The 14,607-nt window shown below is 34.4% G+C and overlaps 1 protein-coding gene and 1 long non-coding RNA gene across 3 annotated transcripts; one reads left to right on the top strand and one right to left on the bottom strand.

Moving 5' to 3' along the window:
• The first annotated feature begins 207 nt into the window (after positions 1-207).
• LOC126707177 (uncharacterized) lies at positions 208-1,317 on the top strand. 2 transcript variants are annotated; one of them, XR_007648853.1, is made up of 2 exons: positions 208-583; positions 905-1,317. It is a non-coding gene; the product is annotated as an uncharacterized LOC126707177 (long non-coding RNA). The 2 variants fall into 2 exon arrangements; XR_007648852.1 differs by having other exon boundaries at positions 908-1,317.
• Positions 1,318-2,753: 1,436 nt separating this feature from the next.
• Positions 2,754-11,264, bottom strand: LOC126707176 (SUMO-activating enzyme subunit 2). The gene is made up of 11 exons (XM_050406773.1): positions 10,935-11,264; positions 10,755-10,844; positions 8,452-8,535; positions 8,163-8,381; positions 7,604-7,705; positions 6,414-6,872; positions 6,042-6,271; positions 5,264-5,357; positions 4,968-5,150; positions 4,794-4,891; positions 2,754-3,392 (listed from the first exon to the last, which is right to left on the bottom strand). Exons 1-11 carry the CDS (start codon positions 10,965-10,967, stop codon positions 3,059-3,061), a joined length of 1,926 nt encoding a protein of 641 aa, XP_050262730.1. The 5' UTR covers positions 10,968-11,264; the 3' UTR covers positions 2,754-3,058.
• Between the last annotated feature and the right edge of the window lie 3,343 nt (positions 11,265-14,607).

The raw sequence follows: 14,607 nt of genomic DNA on the forward strand, positions 1-14,607 counted from the left end.
CTATGTACTATAAATTTGTGTAGTCATATTAGACATGCTCATCCAAGTGGGTGTACTAAATTGAATACGCTTTTAATCCATTACCCAAGTGGGAAGACAAAGTGAATGGCCTAAATCATCTTAATTCTCCACCACATTTAAAATGTTCAAAGTTGCTATGCATTATTAAGAGTGATATATGGGAGGCATAAAGTGAGATGCCTTAAAAAAAGGTAGGTTGTTTGAATGAAGCAGAGATAGTGTTGTAGATAAGGATATTGTAATGTCTCCATCTGTAAGCAAAACCAAAACCTGTGGGTGGCTCCAAACTATCCCACATTTATCGAACCTCAAATATAACTCCTATCCATTACGTGTGAGCTCTTATCCCCTATAACATATTTGTGAACGTTACATCAACCAAACTCTTTTCTCATGAAAATAATTTATATATAAAGCCCCCTCATAATCAACATCTTCTTCCTCATCAACTCTCTCTCTCTCTCTCTCTCTCTCTCTTCAAAATTAAGCCAAATATGGAGAAAGAAACCGACAACATGAGCTCTTTTGACATGGATTCACTTAGGACAAATCTTCCACAGAAGTAAGCACTCATTTATGCACTCATTTATTCTTGTTTTTTTTGTTTTACTATAGTTTGAGTTTTCTTCTCTAGCTTTGATAAATACAATAGAATTTGAATATATGACAACCACTATATGATAATCGCTGTGTTCTTTACCATCTAGTCAATACTCCAATATTCTTTTAGTGTAAGTAGGTTTAGATCTCATCCATAAACATTTTACCAGTTGCTCAACTATAACGTACCCATGATTAAGTTTTTTATCTTGCAAAGTTTGGAAGTTATTTCAAATCCTATGGCTCAAAATACTTAAATGCTTTTTTTTTCTTTTTTCTTTAGCAGGAGAGGACTGTCAAGGTTTTATTCAGGTAAATCAAGGTCATTTACATGCATGGAAGATGTTCGTTGCTTAGAGGATTTGAAGAAACAAGAACACCAAGATGCTAAGAAAAGGAAGAAATATTCGGATAGGAATAAAGGCACCCCCCACATTCCACCAAGTCCATGTAGAAGAATATCCAGTAGCACACAATGTGCTCCACCTTATATTGGAGTGTAAATATTATGTATCAAGCGGAATCAAAGGCATATCTTCGGTTCTTGTGTTAATTATTGAGATTTTGTAAATCCATATTGTGGATATTATAGGAGTTTCAAAAATTTTATTATAATTGTAACGTGTTTCATTCTATAACATAATTATATTGTAAATATTCCATCTTTATTGATAAACTATGATATTTTTTTTTTAACTTGAAAAGGGTTTTTTTTTTTTAATTAAAAAGTTAAATTTACATTTTTCATTTTGTTACCTCTTCTATAAAAGAACCCTTACTCTATATCCTAAATTGATACCCCCATCTAGATCGTTAGGACACCATCTTATCAATGTTTCTCCCCTTTTTTTTTTATTCAGATTTGATTTCAACTGTTCATTTCATGTAATTTCATAGGTGCGTAAATGATAACAGTGAGTTCAATCTTCTAAGTAAAAGACTAGTTGTATTGATGCTAAGATCTTCCTATATCAGACATTGTGTTGTTCATAATGTCACACTCAAAATTATGTATCCAATGGTGGTACTCCTCAAGTTTGAGTTTTTATGTCATGGATGTCCATGATCTTCTCCCATTGTAATATGAATTAGATTTTTTATTTGGATACTGCAAACCTCATCCAACGTACGCATCTTCCTCTTAAAGACAGCATTATTTGGGTCCATAACCACAGTGAGATATTTTTGGTTAAACCAGCCTACCTTACTGATCAATCTATCTATCAGATTTGAGCACTCAGGTCCTCTTCTTACTAGTGAAACGTGAATATAAAACGCTTTGGAGTCTCAGAATAATGGAAGGATTGAATTTTACAGAAAATTGATTGGGAGCTGCTGCCCATCACCCATATTAACCATCTCTTTTTTCCTAAATCTCTTTGCCTCTATAGTTTGGATGAACTCATAATGGCCTTTTAATTTTGCAAATCTGCCATTAAAGTGCACTTAAATGGGTAAAGATTGATCTTATCCCCTTCATCCTTTCTAACCATTTCCAAAACCCAAAAAAAAGAAAGCCTTCCAGTGTCTGGACTGTTTTAGATGTCTCTGTCTCAGGCTCTCATGCTTGGTCAAGAGGCAAAAGCATCCCAGTTAGGCTTAGCCGTCTCAAAAGCTTCAAAACTAGGGCTCAAGTATGTTCAATTTGAAAGTGATGCAAGAGTCATGATGGATGCTATTAAAAAAAACTCCAACAGTTTAACTGCCCACCCAACGGAAGTTTGAAGCCATCAGAAAAGATATTCCTGACTTGTTCCTTCTGTTGCTTTGGAATTTTAATTTTGCCCAGGATCTTGTAATACTTAGCGCCACAATGTTGCACTTAGGGCCTCCTTTTGTAAGACTTGGGACCCCATCTCATTAATCGAGGAGCATGACTAGCCAATCCCCCCTATTCTTCCTTTTGTTTCTCATTAGATCTCATTATTATTCACCAGAAACAAAAACAAGAATAGCTTTTTGGGACTCCTAGTAAAAAAATGTAGCATGTAACTTACAGTGCCTACTACACCTCTGGATGCTCCAATCGGTTTCTTTGATCCGCGTCTTATGAACGATGGTGCTTTCAAAAACAGAAATAACAATGAAAGATTACACCATCTGAAACCACGGTTTCAAATAGCACATGAGTCTGGCTTGCAACATCATGGTCATTAAATCAATCACTGAATTCATGTCAGGTCAATCCCATCAATGCTACAGTCCCACTAAAGTCTAAACTCTGTTAATTTAGCTAGGAAGAATACACATTGTCCCTACACTGTAAAACATACAAGGGAATGGAGAGGCCAATTAACCATATCTAACTCAGAGCACAAAAACTAAATATTTAGGCCTAAAGCAACCATTGTGAGTACCAAAGAATCGCCATATCTCCCTATTTTGATACAAAATTATGATGTAAGTTGCACCCTCCATAATTAAGTCCAAGCAAGGACTATTGCATCCTCTTCCTCTTGTTGAGGCCTGGATCTCCGTCAAGCATCATAAGATCATCATCATCATCAACCACTTCCAATTTCTCATGATTTTTAGTTTCATCAGTAACACTCAAAAGGTCTTGATCAGAAATCTCAGATAGTCTTCTTTTCTTCCCAGAAGGAACATCCATCTCAACATTATCTTCAGCCTCCACCGGCAGCGCCTGTGAAGCATTTGATGTGCTCCCACCATTGCCATTAGACTTATTATCATCCTTTTCAACTGAAGAAGCTTGAGTCCATCCAGAGAGAAGCATTCCATCAGGTTCCTTTTCTTCATCAAATTCCTCTCTGTCAGAAAGAAATGTACACTGAATTTACTAAGTAGCTCAGATACAAAAACCAAAGACAAACCCCAACCCAACACTTTCGCCCAAAGGGAAGGGGGGAGGGGGGAACATTTCTCAAAAAAATTATTGGAAGGTTACACACGTAGGATCTTGAATCCACGACTTCACTCTCCAGCTAGCACTTATAAGGGGAGCAAGTGCCAATTGAGCTAGAACTCATTGGCAAATTGACCATCAAAATTTAAAAGCAAGGGGATGATTACACATTCCACACACACACATATCTTATTCACATGACATTACAGACGGCATATTTTAAAGCAGTTATACATGTATTATCACATAAGCAGGTTGGACAGATCCTGTAAAATCAAACATCAGAAGGGAATCCGTAGTAGTTTATTCATCACCTGGCATTTGCTAGTTTAAAGGCACAATTTCAAGCATAAAAAAAGTGACTTCTAACAACCATGTAAAATCATTTGAGATATCGCTACAACAATGAGACTGATTTCAGCCACTAAACCCATTCTCAGAAAATGACTCACTAATAAAACACCCTTTCACAAAATTCTTCTACCCACAAATGAAAAGAGTGCAAACACCAAGAAATCTTACTGGAAAGCATTTATCCTAAAACAATTCTAAACCAAAGGATCTGCTACACAGCCAATGTTAGTCCAAAAACCAAGTGGAAATACTTTTTTTTTACATGTAATAAAAATTTTATTTGAAGGGCAAGTCCAAATACAATATGATAATATCATCCCATATACAAGCTATAAGCCTATAAAATAAAAAAAAATTAAGGGTTGTGGAATGTAGGAAGATAAAGAACATATCCAGATGCAACTCTGAAGAAATAGGTTGGCATCTGTTTAGGATGTTATTTTGCAGTTTATTACGTGCAACATATGGCGAGAACGAAACAACAGTATTTTCAAAGGGGAGGAGTGTTCTATCATCGAATTGAAGCACATTTTCCTTCTGGCTTTGTTTGAATGGAGGACTACTTTGAGTGGTCTTGACAACCCTCTGCTTTAGATTTTGTAGATTTATGTAATTTTGGGCAGTCTTTTGCTTTCCTTGTACATGTCCTGTGTACCCAGGAATTTGCTTCTTTTCTTGTTTTTTCTCATTTTTTCAATGAAGTTTTTATTTACCGATCAAAAAAAAACCTGAAGACATGTCACTTCCTTTTCTTTACTTTTCTTTTTCTCTTTTTATTTTGATGAGCCTCAGGACATCTCACAATTGTGTTAAAACAGAAAAGCTAGCCATCCAAACAGTTGTGAAACTTGGAAATCTAAGGGACTTTCACAAATTAGATAGAAAGTTTATAATTTTTTTCTTTAAGCATGAAGCTCATACTAGAGGATATATATATAGGGTAAAGAAAAACCTGTGCTTGATATTGATATTGCAAGTAAGTTCTTGTTTTAGATCCTCAACTGTAACCGTAGTCCCACTAGTAACTGGAGAAGGAAGCTCAGACAATACCTGAGATTTAAAGAGGAAAAACCTGCATTGAGAATGCAATGGCAAGAAAGACAAAACACAAAGAAAGAAAACATACCTTCTCAAGGTTTGCTGCATAATTCGCAACCATTGCTTCATCAAGATCATCACCAACTTCATATAGAAGCGCTGCCCCATACATAATAAGTGGAAAGTACATCCCAAGCTTGGCCTTAACAATCTTTTCAACGAAGTCTCGCAATTTTGCACGGTGAGTATTGATCTCAAGCGTCAGTGGACTCTATTTTGGGTCAAATCATATGTGAGCATATTGCAATTGTTAGTAAAATGTAATAAAAATAAATACCATTAAAATTTACAAGAGGGTGAAGGGGAAGGGAAGATCTAACATGCCTCAGAACAAACGTAGCAAGATTTGTTAGCTTCAAATGGTTCCACTGGCATCAGTAGCATCTTCCTTGTCGGATGCTCTAGACAATATGTCATCCTATAAACATCCCAATCAGATTAGAGCAAGCCAGCCCCAAAATAGATTTAAACAAAAAGAAAAGGAAAAAAACTACTCAGTTCATGCTATAACATTATCATCAAAAATGGTGCCTTGCCAACTTCAAACAGGTAAAAATTTCTGAACAAAAAAATGATTAATATCCTTCATAAGTTGCAAATCTAAAAAATTCTTCCCCAATAGCAGTTGGGCCTCAATGTTCACTTATGATGGAATTGACACCATTCACTCACTCTAGAGAAAAATTGAAAATGACTGCAAGTTGGACCCTGCCCTTTAACTCTAATAAGCCAGCCATAGCAAAATAATTCAAATGGAAAACCATGAACTTACCCACTACAGAATATATATATATATACACACACACAGCATCTTTTATCTTTTTATTAGTTGGGGGTTGTCAAAAGTTAAAGCATCTTTTCTTCTTTAAGCAACCATAGATGACAATGAATTCAGCTGCAAAATGCTCATTGACAAATAAGGTAAAGAACTTGTCATATGCAAATAACTACAAGTCAATAAACATGAATTAAAACAAACCAAAAACTGTAAAACCATTGCTTCCACTATCACAACATGAGAACAAGCATTTACAAAATCAAAGGCTAACTGTACTTCAAAAGGAATACATATCCAATGGAAAAGAATATACACCGAGCACACCTATAATTGTTGGTATCATTTTGCAGCACCTTGATTGCCTCTATCACAATCAACCCAGCAATTATAGCATTTGTTGTTGCAACAGCATGGACAATATTACCAGCAATACCTTTGGCTTCAAAAAGGCTATGCAAAGGGATTCCAAAAGAAGAAGCCCTTATATTTGCAGCAGCAGTAACAAACTCCACAGCCAACTGATCATCTTTGTCAAAAGTCAGGTTTCCAATATCCTGCTTACCAGCAAATTAAAAAATAAATGAATAAAAACAAAAACAAAAAAACCCTTCAAAGTATGGTGTTGACTGTTGACATCGAAAATAAATCAAATGGTCGATGGCTTTGTCCAAAATACAGCAATAGTTCAAACCAAACCTTCTCCCTTTTCATGAAAAATAATTTGAAAGCCTCCATAAAGATTCTACTGTTTTCCTTAAGGCACCATATATCCTGAGGATTCTTCATGCCCAGAGATGCCATGGCAGATACTGAAGATGGATCACCTGCTGCACAGTCTTTATCCACATTTCCATTCTGTTGAGCAATTTCATCATGCAAGAAATCCCTACTATATATAGGCTTTGGTCTATTACGGTTTTTCCATGTCTCTTCATTAGATAAAGCTTCTTCAATGTTATAACCAAACACATGATCATATATTCTCCTTCCATACTGTTCAATGTCTTCATCTTTTCTACGTTCAAATACATCTTCTACATGTTCTGATGAGCTCGTAGCATCAGTAGAACGCACATTTAAATCATTTTCCTGATTTTTGTCTCCAAATAACTTTGTGAAAAGTAAGTCCTTTGCCCATACAATACAGTGAACAAACTGCAAAAGTTAAACAAATATGTCATAGCCTAGGACTTACAGAGCGTGAGTTTATCTTGAAAATGATCAAAGCAAGAAGCCTAAATCATTAACCCTTGTGACAAATGATCATTCACACATGATTATAAATGTAATTCCTGTAAGCTGTTAGAAACCATATGACATTCTGCATTTTTTAACTGTTCGATCAGAAAACAAATTACAGTTGCAGTTGCAGATAATTATCTACCGAAATCTAAAAAAATGGCAGTCACAATAACTAGGGAGCCGCAAGTTAAAGTTTTTCTGTCCTTTGTAAATGGGTGTAATTTTTCTTGTTCTTTTCTTCTTCCTTTTTTTTTTTTTTTTTTTTGCCACCTCCTAGGTTTCCAAGGTAATTTTTCATTTTTAGAGGTGAACCTCTCACAATATTGCGCTTGGTACCTTCAATGCCTCTTCACTGCAGCTTGTTTTCCTCAACATCATCTTACTACATATCTTCTATTTTCGCATTATTGAAATTGTTATTTAAATACTTACAAGCCTAACCAACATAAGACCTCGACTATTTTATTAAAAACAATTGTCTAGTTAAAAGTATTAAGTAATAATTCATGGCAGACAAACTAATCATCCAAAAAAAAAAAATGATTCATGGCAGACAACTGCCAACTAAAGGCTCATGTTTTCCAACTCAAACAAGTAGTTGATTAAAAAAGAAACAATAAAAAACCAATAAGCATTTGAAATACCTTTGATGGTGTACTAGTAATAGTGCAAACAGGATAAGTTTTGGGGGCAGGTTTTGGCTGACACTCATAGCACTCTGTTCTTCCCTTCACATGTACAGTTACCTGCTTCCACAAATTAGTAAAAATAAGGAAAAAGATGCCATCATCAATGAAGGAGCCACAATCTAGTACTCTAAAAATCAACTGTTCAGAATAATTATCCTATAACTGTTATAGTGAGCACCATCCTTATCAAAATAACAAATGCCATATATAATTTTTTTGATAAGTTACAAATGCCATATATATGGACAAAAAGTGCAACCACTTTCTTATCAAATCATCTTTGGAAAAACAAACAAGAGTTATGATTTGCAATTATTTTATGAATTAATAAACCTACTTTGTGTGTGAGTGTGTGTGTAGAAATACACAAAATACAATGATCAAGGGAAGGGGAAATGACAAACACACATGCGCACAAACAAAGCATAATTGAATAAAGTCCGTATTACAGACCTGTTTTAGTATAAGATAAATGATTTCTTTCAAATACATATAGATAGTAAATGTAAATAACCTGCCCAAGGAAGCCAGTAGTCCCACTTTCAACCAAAGGAACTTCAGCAGCCAAGCATAGGCGATTCACATGTCGTCTTGCATCTAAGTTGTCAAGGCCGTTCAGAACAACATTAAATTGCTTGAAGAAGTCCACATTAAAGTCAGGACCCTTGACATTGGCATGGTATGGCGTTATGCTTATGTGAGGTCTAAATTTTAAGACAGCATCCCGAGCAACCTGGTTGAAAATTCTATGAGAAGATCATAAAAAAGAAGGTGCCTGTGCAAGATATTGGAAATGTACTAACTTTGGCCTTGGATTGCCCAACATGTGATTTTCGGAATAGAAATTGTCTGTTAAGGTTGCTGACTTCAATAGTGTCCATGTCAATCTGCAAATTAGAAGTAACAAATGCATGAGAAAATTGTTACGAAAACAACAATGTATACCGACAAATCTCCTGCTTAAAACCACAAAAGCTTTGAAAAGATCATCAGAAAATACAGTATCAAAACGGCCACAAAATTGTAGACAGAAAAGAGTTTATCAAACAAGAATGACTAATCACTAAATTATCCAGAAAGAATCAAATATCAAGTGGAGACTGGAGAGAGGAGATGGGGTATGGAACACATGGACTTCTTTATCTTATCATTATACAAATATGATATACATGGTTAGTTTCAAATTATACTTGGTGTAAATATAGGTTAATGTCAGTTATACCACCCAATATCTTTTTATTGGCCAAGCATTTTGTCAAATTACCCACCAGATTATATGTTTTCCATACCCATCATGCTCATCAAATATCAAGATGAATGGGGATTAAGAGCCATCTCCATCTTTAAGAGTGCTAAAGATTTTTAATTTTTTTAATATTTTAAAATACACTAAATGCATAATTTTATGGATTGGGTGGTAAAGGACACCTGATTGATTTAAAATTTAACATCGATGATTATTGAGCAGTTTAAATTTATAAAGAGTTACTACAATTTGAACCTAACCCAATACGTACACACACGTTTGAGCACATGCACAAAGACAAATAATTGTCAATATAGATATAGTAGCTAATGTTGCAAATAGTAGCCATATTTCCCACATTAACTGCAAGAATATTACAAAAACTCACACAATCACACAAGGCAATTACATGCTAAGGTTGACATTAGGTTCAACAAAATCATATTTGCACCTTATAGATCACCCAAGAGAGGGTTAGCACAACCAAAACCATAGCTGCTCAACTGCAACCACCAGAATCTCTTAACTCCAAGACCATGCATATGCTATCACCATGACTACCTATCCTACAACCACCACTAGCCAACACATCAGAGTCTTTGACCACACCTCATCATGACCTTCAAAAGCACCACCACCAACACAAACATTTTAACTGAGCTCATTACACTACCATTTTAGGCTACTAATCATGATTAATGCAGTACAGCCACCTCAGGCCCATTTCTAGGAACACCACCACATCCAACAATATTTAAGATTCAATCAGCACATATGCCATTGCTAGGTGCTATTGCTGAACAAATAAAACAGCAAGACCATTCTCATGATCTCCAACAACCCTTCATAAACAGAAACCAACTTTGCCTCCATTACTAAAACCTTCCACGATGACCCAGTAATTATTAACACTTTTGCATTCCAAAACTAGTTAACCTTCACCACCAATACACCCAACACTGACCACCCAAACCCATAGAAACAATTTCCCTTACAGACCTCTAGCATCCATCAGTGCTGTGACCAACAAATGCACCACAGCAGCATGTGTTCCATAACATTTTGATGAATAGTAGCATGTTCCCTATAACAGGACAACATCAGTCGATAGCACAAAAATTTCAACATGTTATCACCACAACTGACCTTACAACACTGCCAATGAGCTATAGCACAACTGGCACCTCCTTCCTTATAAGTTACCCGCCGGGGGGGTCCCACCACGTCTCTACCAAACCGTTAAAATCTTGAAATGGAAGAATCTCAAAATCCTAGCCCGAACTGAAGTACCAGTAGCACTCGCTAACTAGCTGGCCTCAAGATATAACTGACACTTTAATTACATATCAGTCAGTCCAACTGCAACTGAAGTTTAAACCCTCGACGACACTCAGATTTAACCTTATTGATCTATCACTACACGTGCCGGAACCATCCACGTAGCACAACTCACACAATACAAACAAAATCGGAAACTCCAAGCTTATAAATTCTTAAACATACACGATACAGCACAATAAGGGAAAAGATTTATAACCATTTGAAGTAAAACTCCTCTCACTTGTTACGTTATGCAATGCACAGCAACATTAAATTAATCAACGTTTTTGGTAAGTACTAAATCGAATTTCATAAATCCTAGTACCTTACAAAAATCCCCCAACAAGACAAACCCTAAGCAATCACTAAAACCCTCTGAGAACCAAACACATAAAAAAAACTTCAATCAACTAGTGAACACAAGCAAAAATTACTAAAACCCTAGAACAATAAACAGTGGTCAAAGTAGAAGAAACCAAAAACCAAAAACCAAAAAAAAGAAAGCAAAAACCCAGTAATAAGAATTAAAAGAAAACTGACAATATGAATGTCTTGGAAGCCAGAGAGAGCGAGAGTCTTGAGAAGCTCGCAACCGATACCGCCAGCACCAACCATAAGGACTTTCTTGCCCTACAAAAAAAAAAATCCAAAACCCCCAAATATTAGAGAGAGAGAGAGAGAGAGAGAGAGATTAGGGTTTTTGAGGGGGAAAGGGAGTACCTTAATGTAAGATAACTGGTTTTGAGAAGCCATTAGAGAGAGGGATAGAGAAAGAAGAGAGTATTGAAGGTTTAATAAGAAGAGTAGAATTATTATTATTTTTATTATATACCATCCATAGAGAGAGAGAGAGAGAGAGAGGGTGTGAGGAATCGAAGATGGGACTAGGAGAGAGAAAAGGTGAAGAATCTAAGAGAGAGAGAGAGAGAGAGGGAGTGGGAAAAGGGCATGAGTGACCGTAGGCTTCGCGGAAAGGTCATACACACGAGACACGACTAAATAGTTGTTTGCTTCTGCTGCTTCTGCTGCTGCTGCTGCTGCAAAGAGTGTGTTAAAGTAGGGGGATTGGGATCTGAGGGGGGGCGCCAAATTATTATTAAGATTTATTACCTAATCAAAAAGTGAAGTGATAATATATTCAATCTCATCTCTCTCTCTCTCTCTCTATGGAAAATTGAGGATTGGAATTGTTTACCTTTGCAAACCTATAAAAATAAATAATGGTTACTATTACTAGTCCTGCAAAAATAAAATAAATTACTATATATTTGTAACCCATTATTGTCCTTGTTATGTCAGCTCATTTGAGAAATTACTCTTTTCTTTTTTAATAGAGTTTTGAGTCTTTTGAGTTTGATGACAGAATATGATACTAGTATAATAAAAGTATTTTATACTTAAATAAATAAATAAGTATTTTATAATTTCATTCAATTAATTCACTTAATGACTAGTGTTTATGCTTGTAATAATTTTTTTTTGTTTTTTTTAATGTTATAATGTTTAAAAGTGATATATAAATAACTGTTTGTATTTAAAAAAAAAAAAAAGTAAAGTAATGTGGAATAATGTTTAAAAATGAAATAGAAAAATAGTGCCTTAAGTTTTAAGGTGAATGGAGAAGATAAAGGAAAAAGCCCAAAATTTATAAACAATAAATTACTCTTTTAACCAGTTTGTATTTTTTAATTTAAAATTATTTAACTAAAAAATAGGGGTATTTTAGAGAGTGTAAGAATTTGTGTAAGGGTATTTTAGTACGCAAAATGTTGAAACTCAAACAAAGAATTATCTTATTAATAATATAGATAATAGTATAGATATAGATTATTATTATTATCATTATTGTTGTTGTTGTTGCATAGATTATCTACAGTTTGGAGGATTCAAATTATCTATAGTTTTTCAATAAATTTCATTATGAAGTTCCTAAAATCCTATCTATTCATTTTGAAATTAGTATATTATAATTTATCACATCATCAACTTTTTAAATAGTATTTATTATCATAGTTATTGTATTTATTTAGATTTTAAATGATGTGGTCAAATTCATTCCCTTACCATGATAAGTATGAAATAGTGGAACTTTTGAGAAACAAACACACACACACACAAGGAAGAGGAAACTGGAAAGGGTTCTAATACAAAAACACACTACAACTCCACTCAAAAACTGAAAATAGTGGAATTGATAGGACAAAACACTAATTTCTCTTATTATCAAAAAAAACACTAATTCCTCTTCTTCTTCTTTTCCTCAAAAAGCCAATTTTTCGTTCACTCATAATTGGAAAAAATTAGAGGGAATGAAATATAGTTTAATGAATTTGGAACGAAATTCTTATAATGCCATTTATATTTTACAAATTTACTATGATTCGTCTTTACTATTGTTTGCCTCACTTTACTCATTTCACATTTTGAGATGAAAGATTTGAATCATAAATATCTCAATTGAAAAAACTAAAGAGCCTTAAACAAGACTCTTGGCATAATTTTTTTTTCATATTCATTATTGAAATTAGAGTTTGGAATATTGTCCCAAGTTCCAACAGTAGCGTATATGCCTACATGGGTGATAATGTGATATGCCTAGGCCTACGACAACAATACAGCCCCCCTTTCCACCTTTCTAGTCAATGCTTATCAAGCCACATCATTTATTCCCACGGTGATTATGATCTCATAGTTGCGATACTATGATAGCTACATAATATATATATCCGGACAAAATAAAAGTCAATAATACTATCTTTTTTAGGTGTATGGAATCCACAAAATTACATGTTAGATTTTCATGTAAATCAATAGTCGTAGAACAGAAGTATGAAATTAGGAACGCTATTGATAATGAATATATAGGTGATATTGCTAATAGTATACCAACTTTCATGAGGAATAATGAATATATTCTACAATGCGTGTACTTGGTGGGTGAGCCATCATATTCTAATATGGGACAGGAAAGACAAAGGGACATTGGTGCATTTGTGTTTTTGGCAAACATGGGGTTAATCAGTCAAGTTGCTATCCTATGTCTAGAAATATGCACATTAGAAATGCTTTCTAAAGTGCCAATACCATATCTTTAATATTGATTCGGATTTAATATCCACATCTATTGGGACCAAACATGTTAATCGAGATATTTATAAGGCATCATGCTATTACTAAAGATACTACAAATGTTAATCGAGATATTTATATGCACATTAGAAATGCTTTCTAAAGTGCCAATACCATATTTTTCATATTGATTTGGATTTAATATCCACCCCTTTCAATCTGTTAGGACCAAACATGTTAATCGAGATATTTATAAGGTGTTATGCTATTACTAAAGATACTACAAATTTTATCATATAATATTTACATTGTTAGATTATGTTGTAAAACTTGTGGTAGTTTTAATATTTTTAATGTAAATGTTATATCATAAAATTTTGAGTATTGAAACTTTTGAGTAGGGGTGTCAAGCCCACCCACCTGAACCTGACCCGTAACCACTTGATTCAACTACTCCAATGGTCAAACTCAAGTCCCAACCTTCAAAAACCCAATGTTTGTGAGTCGGTTTCGGATCTTGTCCTCCAAAACCCATGAAACTCAACCAACCCAATGATTATCAATTCACAATTTTTCAAGATTTCCAACCACATTTTCAACTAAATACGATGGATATACATCGGATCTAGCTAAATCCAACAAATTCTTTGCACAATTTGGCAGAAATCTCGCTGGATCCGACAAGATCTCACTTGATCTAGCAAGATCTCGCCATGTTTTGGTGGATTTTGACGGTTTTCAATTTCACCCAAAACCAACCACCACCCGATAGCAACTCGAACTAATGAACCTGATACTAATATGGGTTGGTTGCGAGTTGAGCACAAACTTAACCCAAACCGACCCGTAAACAGCCCTACTTTTAAGGTTTTTTCTTTATTTATTTTTATTATTTTAAAACTTAATTTTTAGTTAAATTCATAAATTAAGTATTAAATTATAAATCATTTCTTTATAAATAGGGGTGGCCCTTTGACATTTTAAAAACTTTATTCTTCTCTTGTATTTTACTAATAAAAAGTATCAATTATTTGTAAATTTTATTCAATTTTCCATTGGAATAAGATTCACTACCATTCAAGGGTGTGTGTATATGTTGGGTTGGGAATTTTTCAACCTACCCTGAGCTTGTTGAGTTAAGAAATTCTCAACCTAATCCATTTGGATCAGTTTGGGTTGGATCCTTGGATTATGCTTACGCGCTTCATGCCTTGGTAAAAATTTGAACTTTCATTAATTAATTATTAAATTATACTTTTTTACTAAATTGTTATAATTCACATAAAAAGCCTTAACCATGTTGCAAATTTCCAAATTCATCAAG

Source organism: Quercus robur, chromosome 11 (genome assembly GCF_932294415.1).
Source record: "Quercus robur chromosome 11, dhQueRobu3.1, whole genome shotgun sequence".
Lineage (NCBI taxonomy): Eukaryota > Viridiplantae > Streptophyta > Magnoliopsida > Fagales > Fagaceae > Quercus > Quercus robur.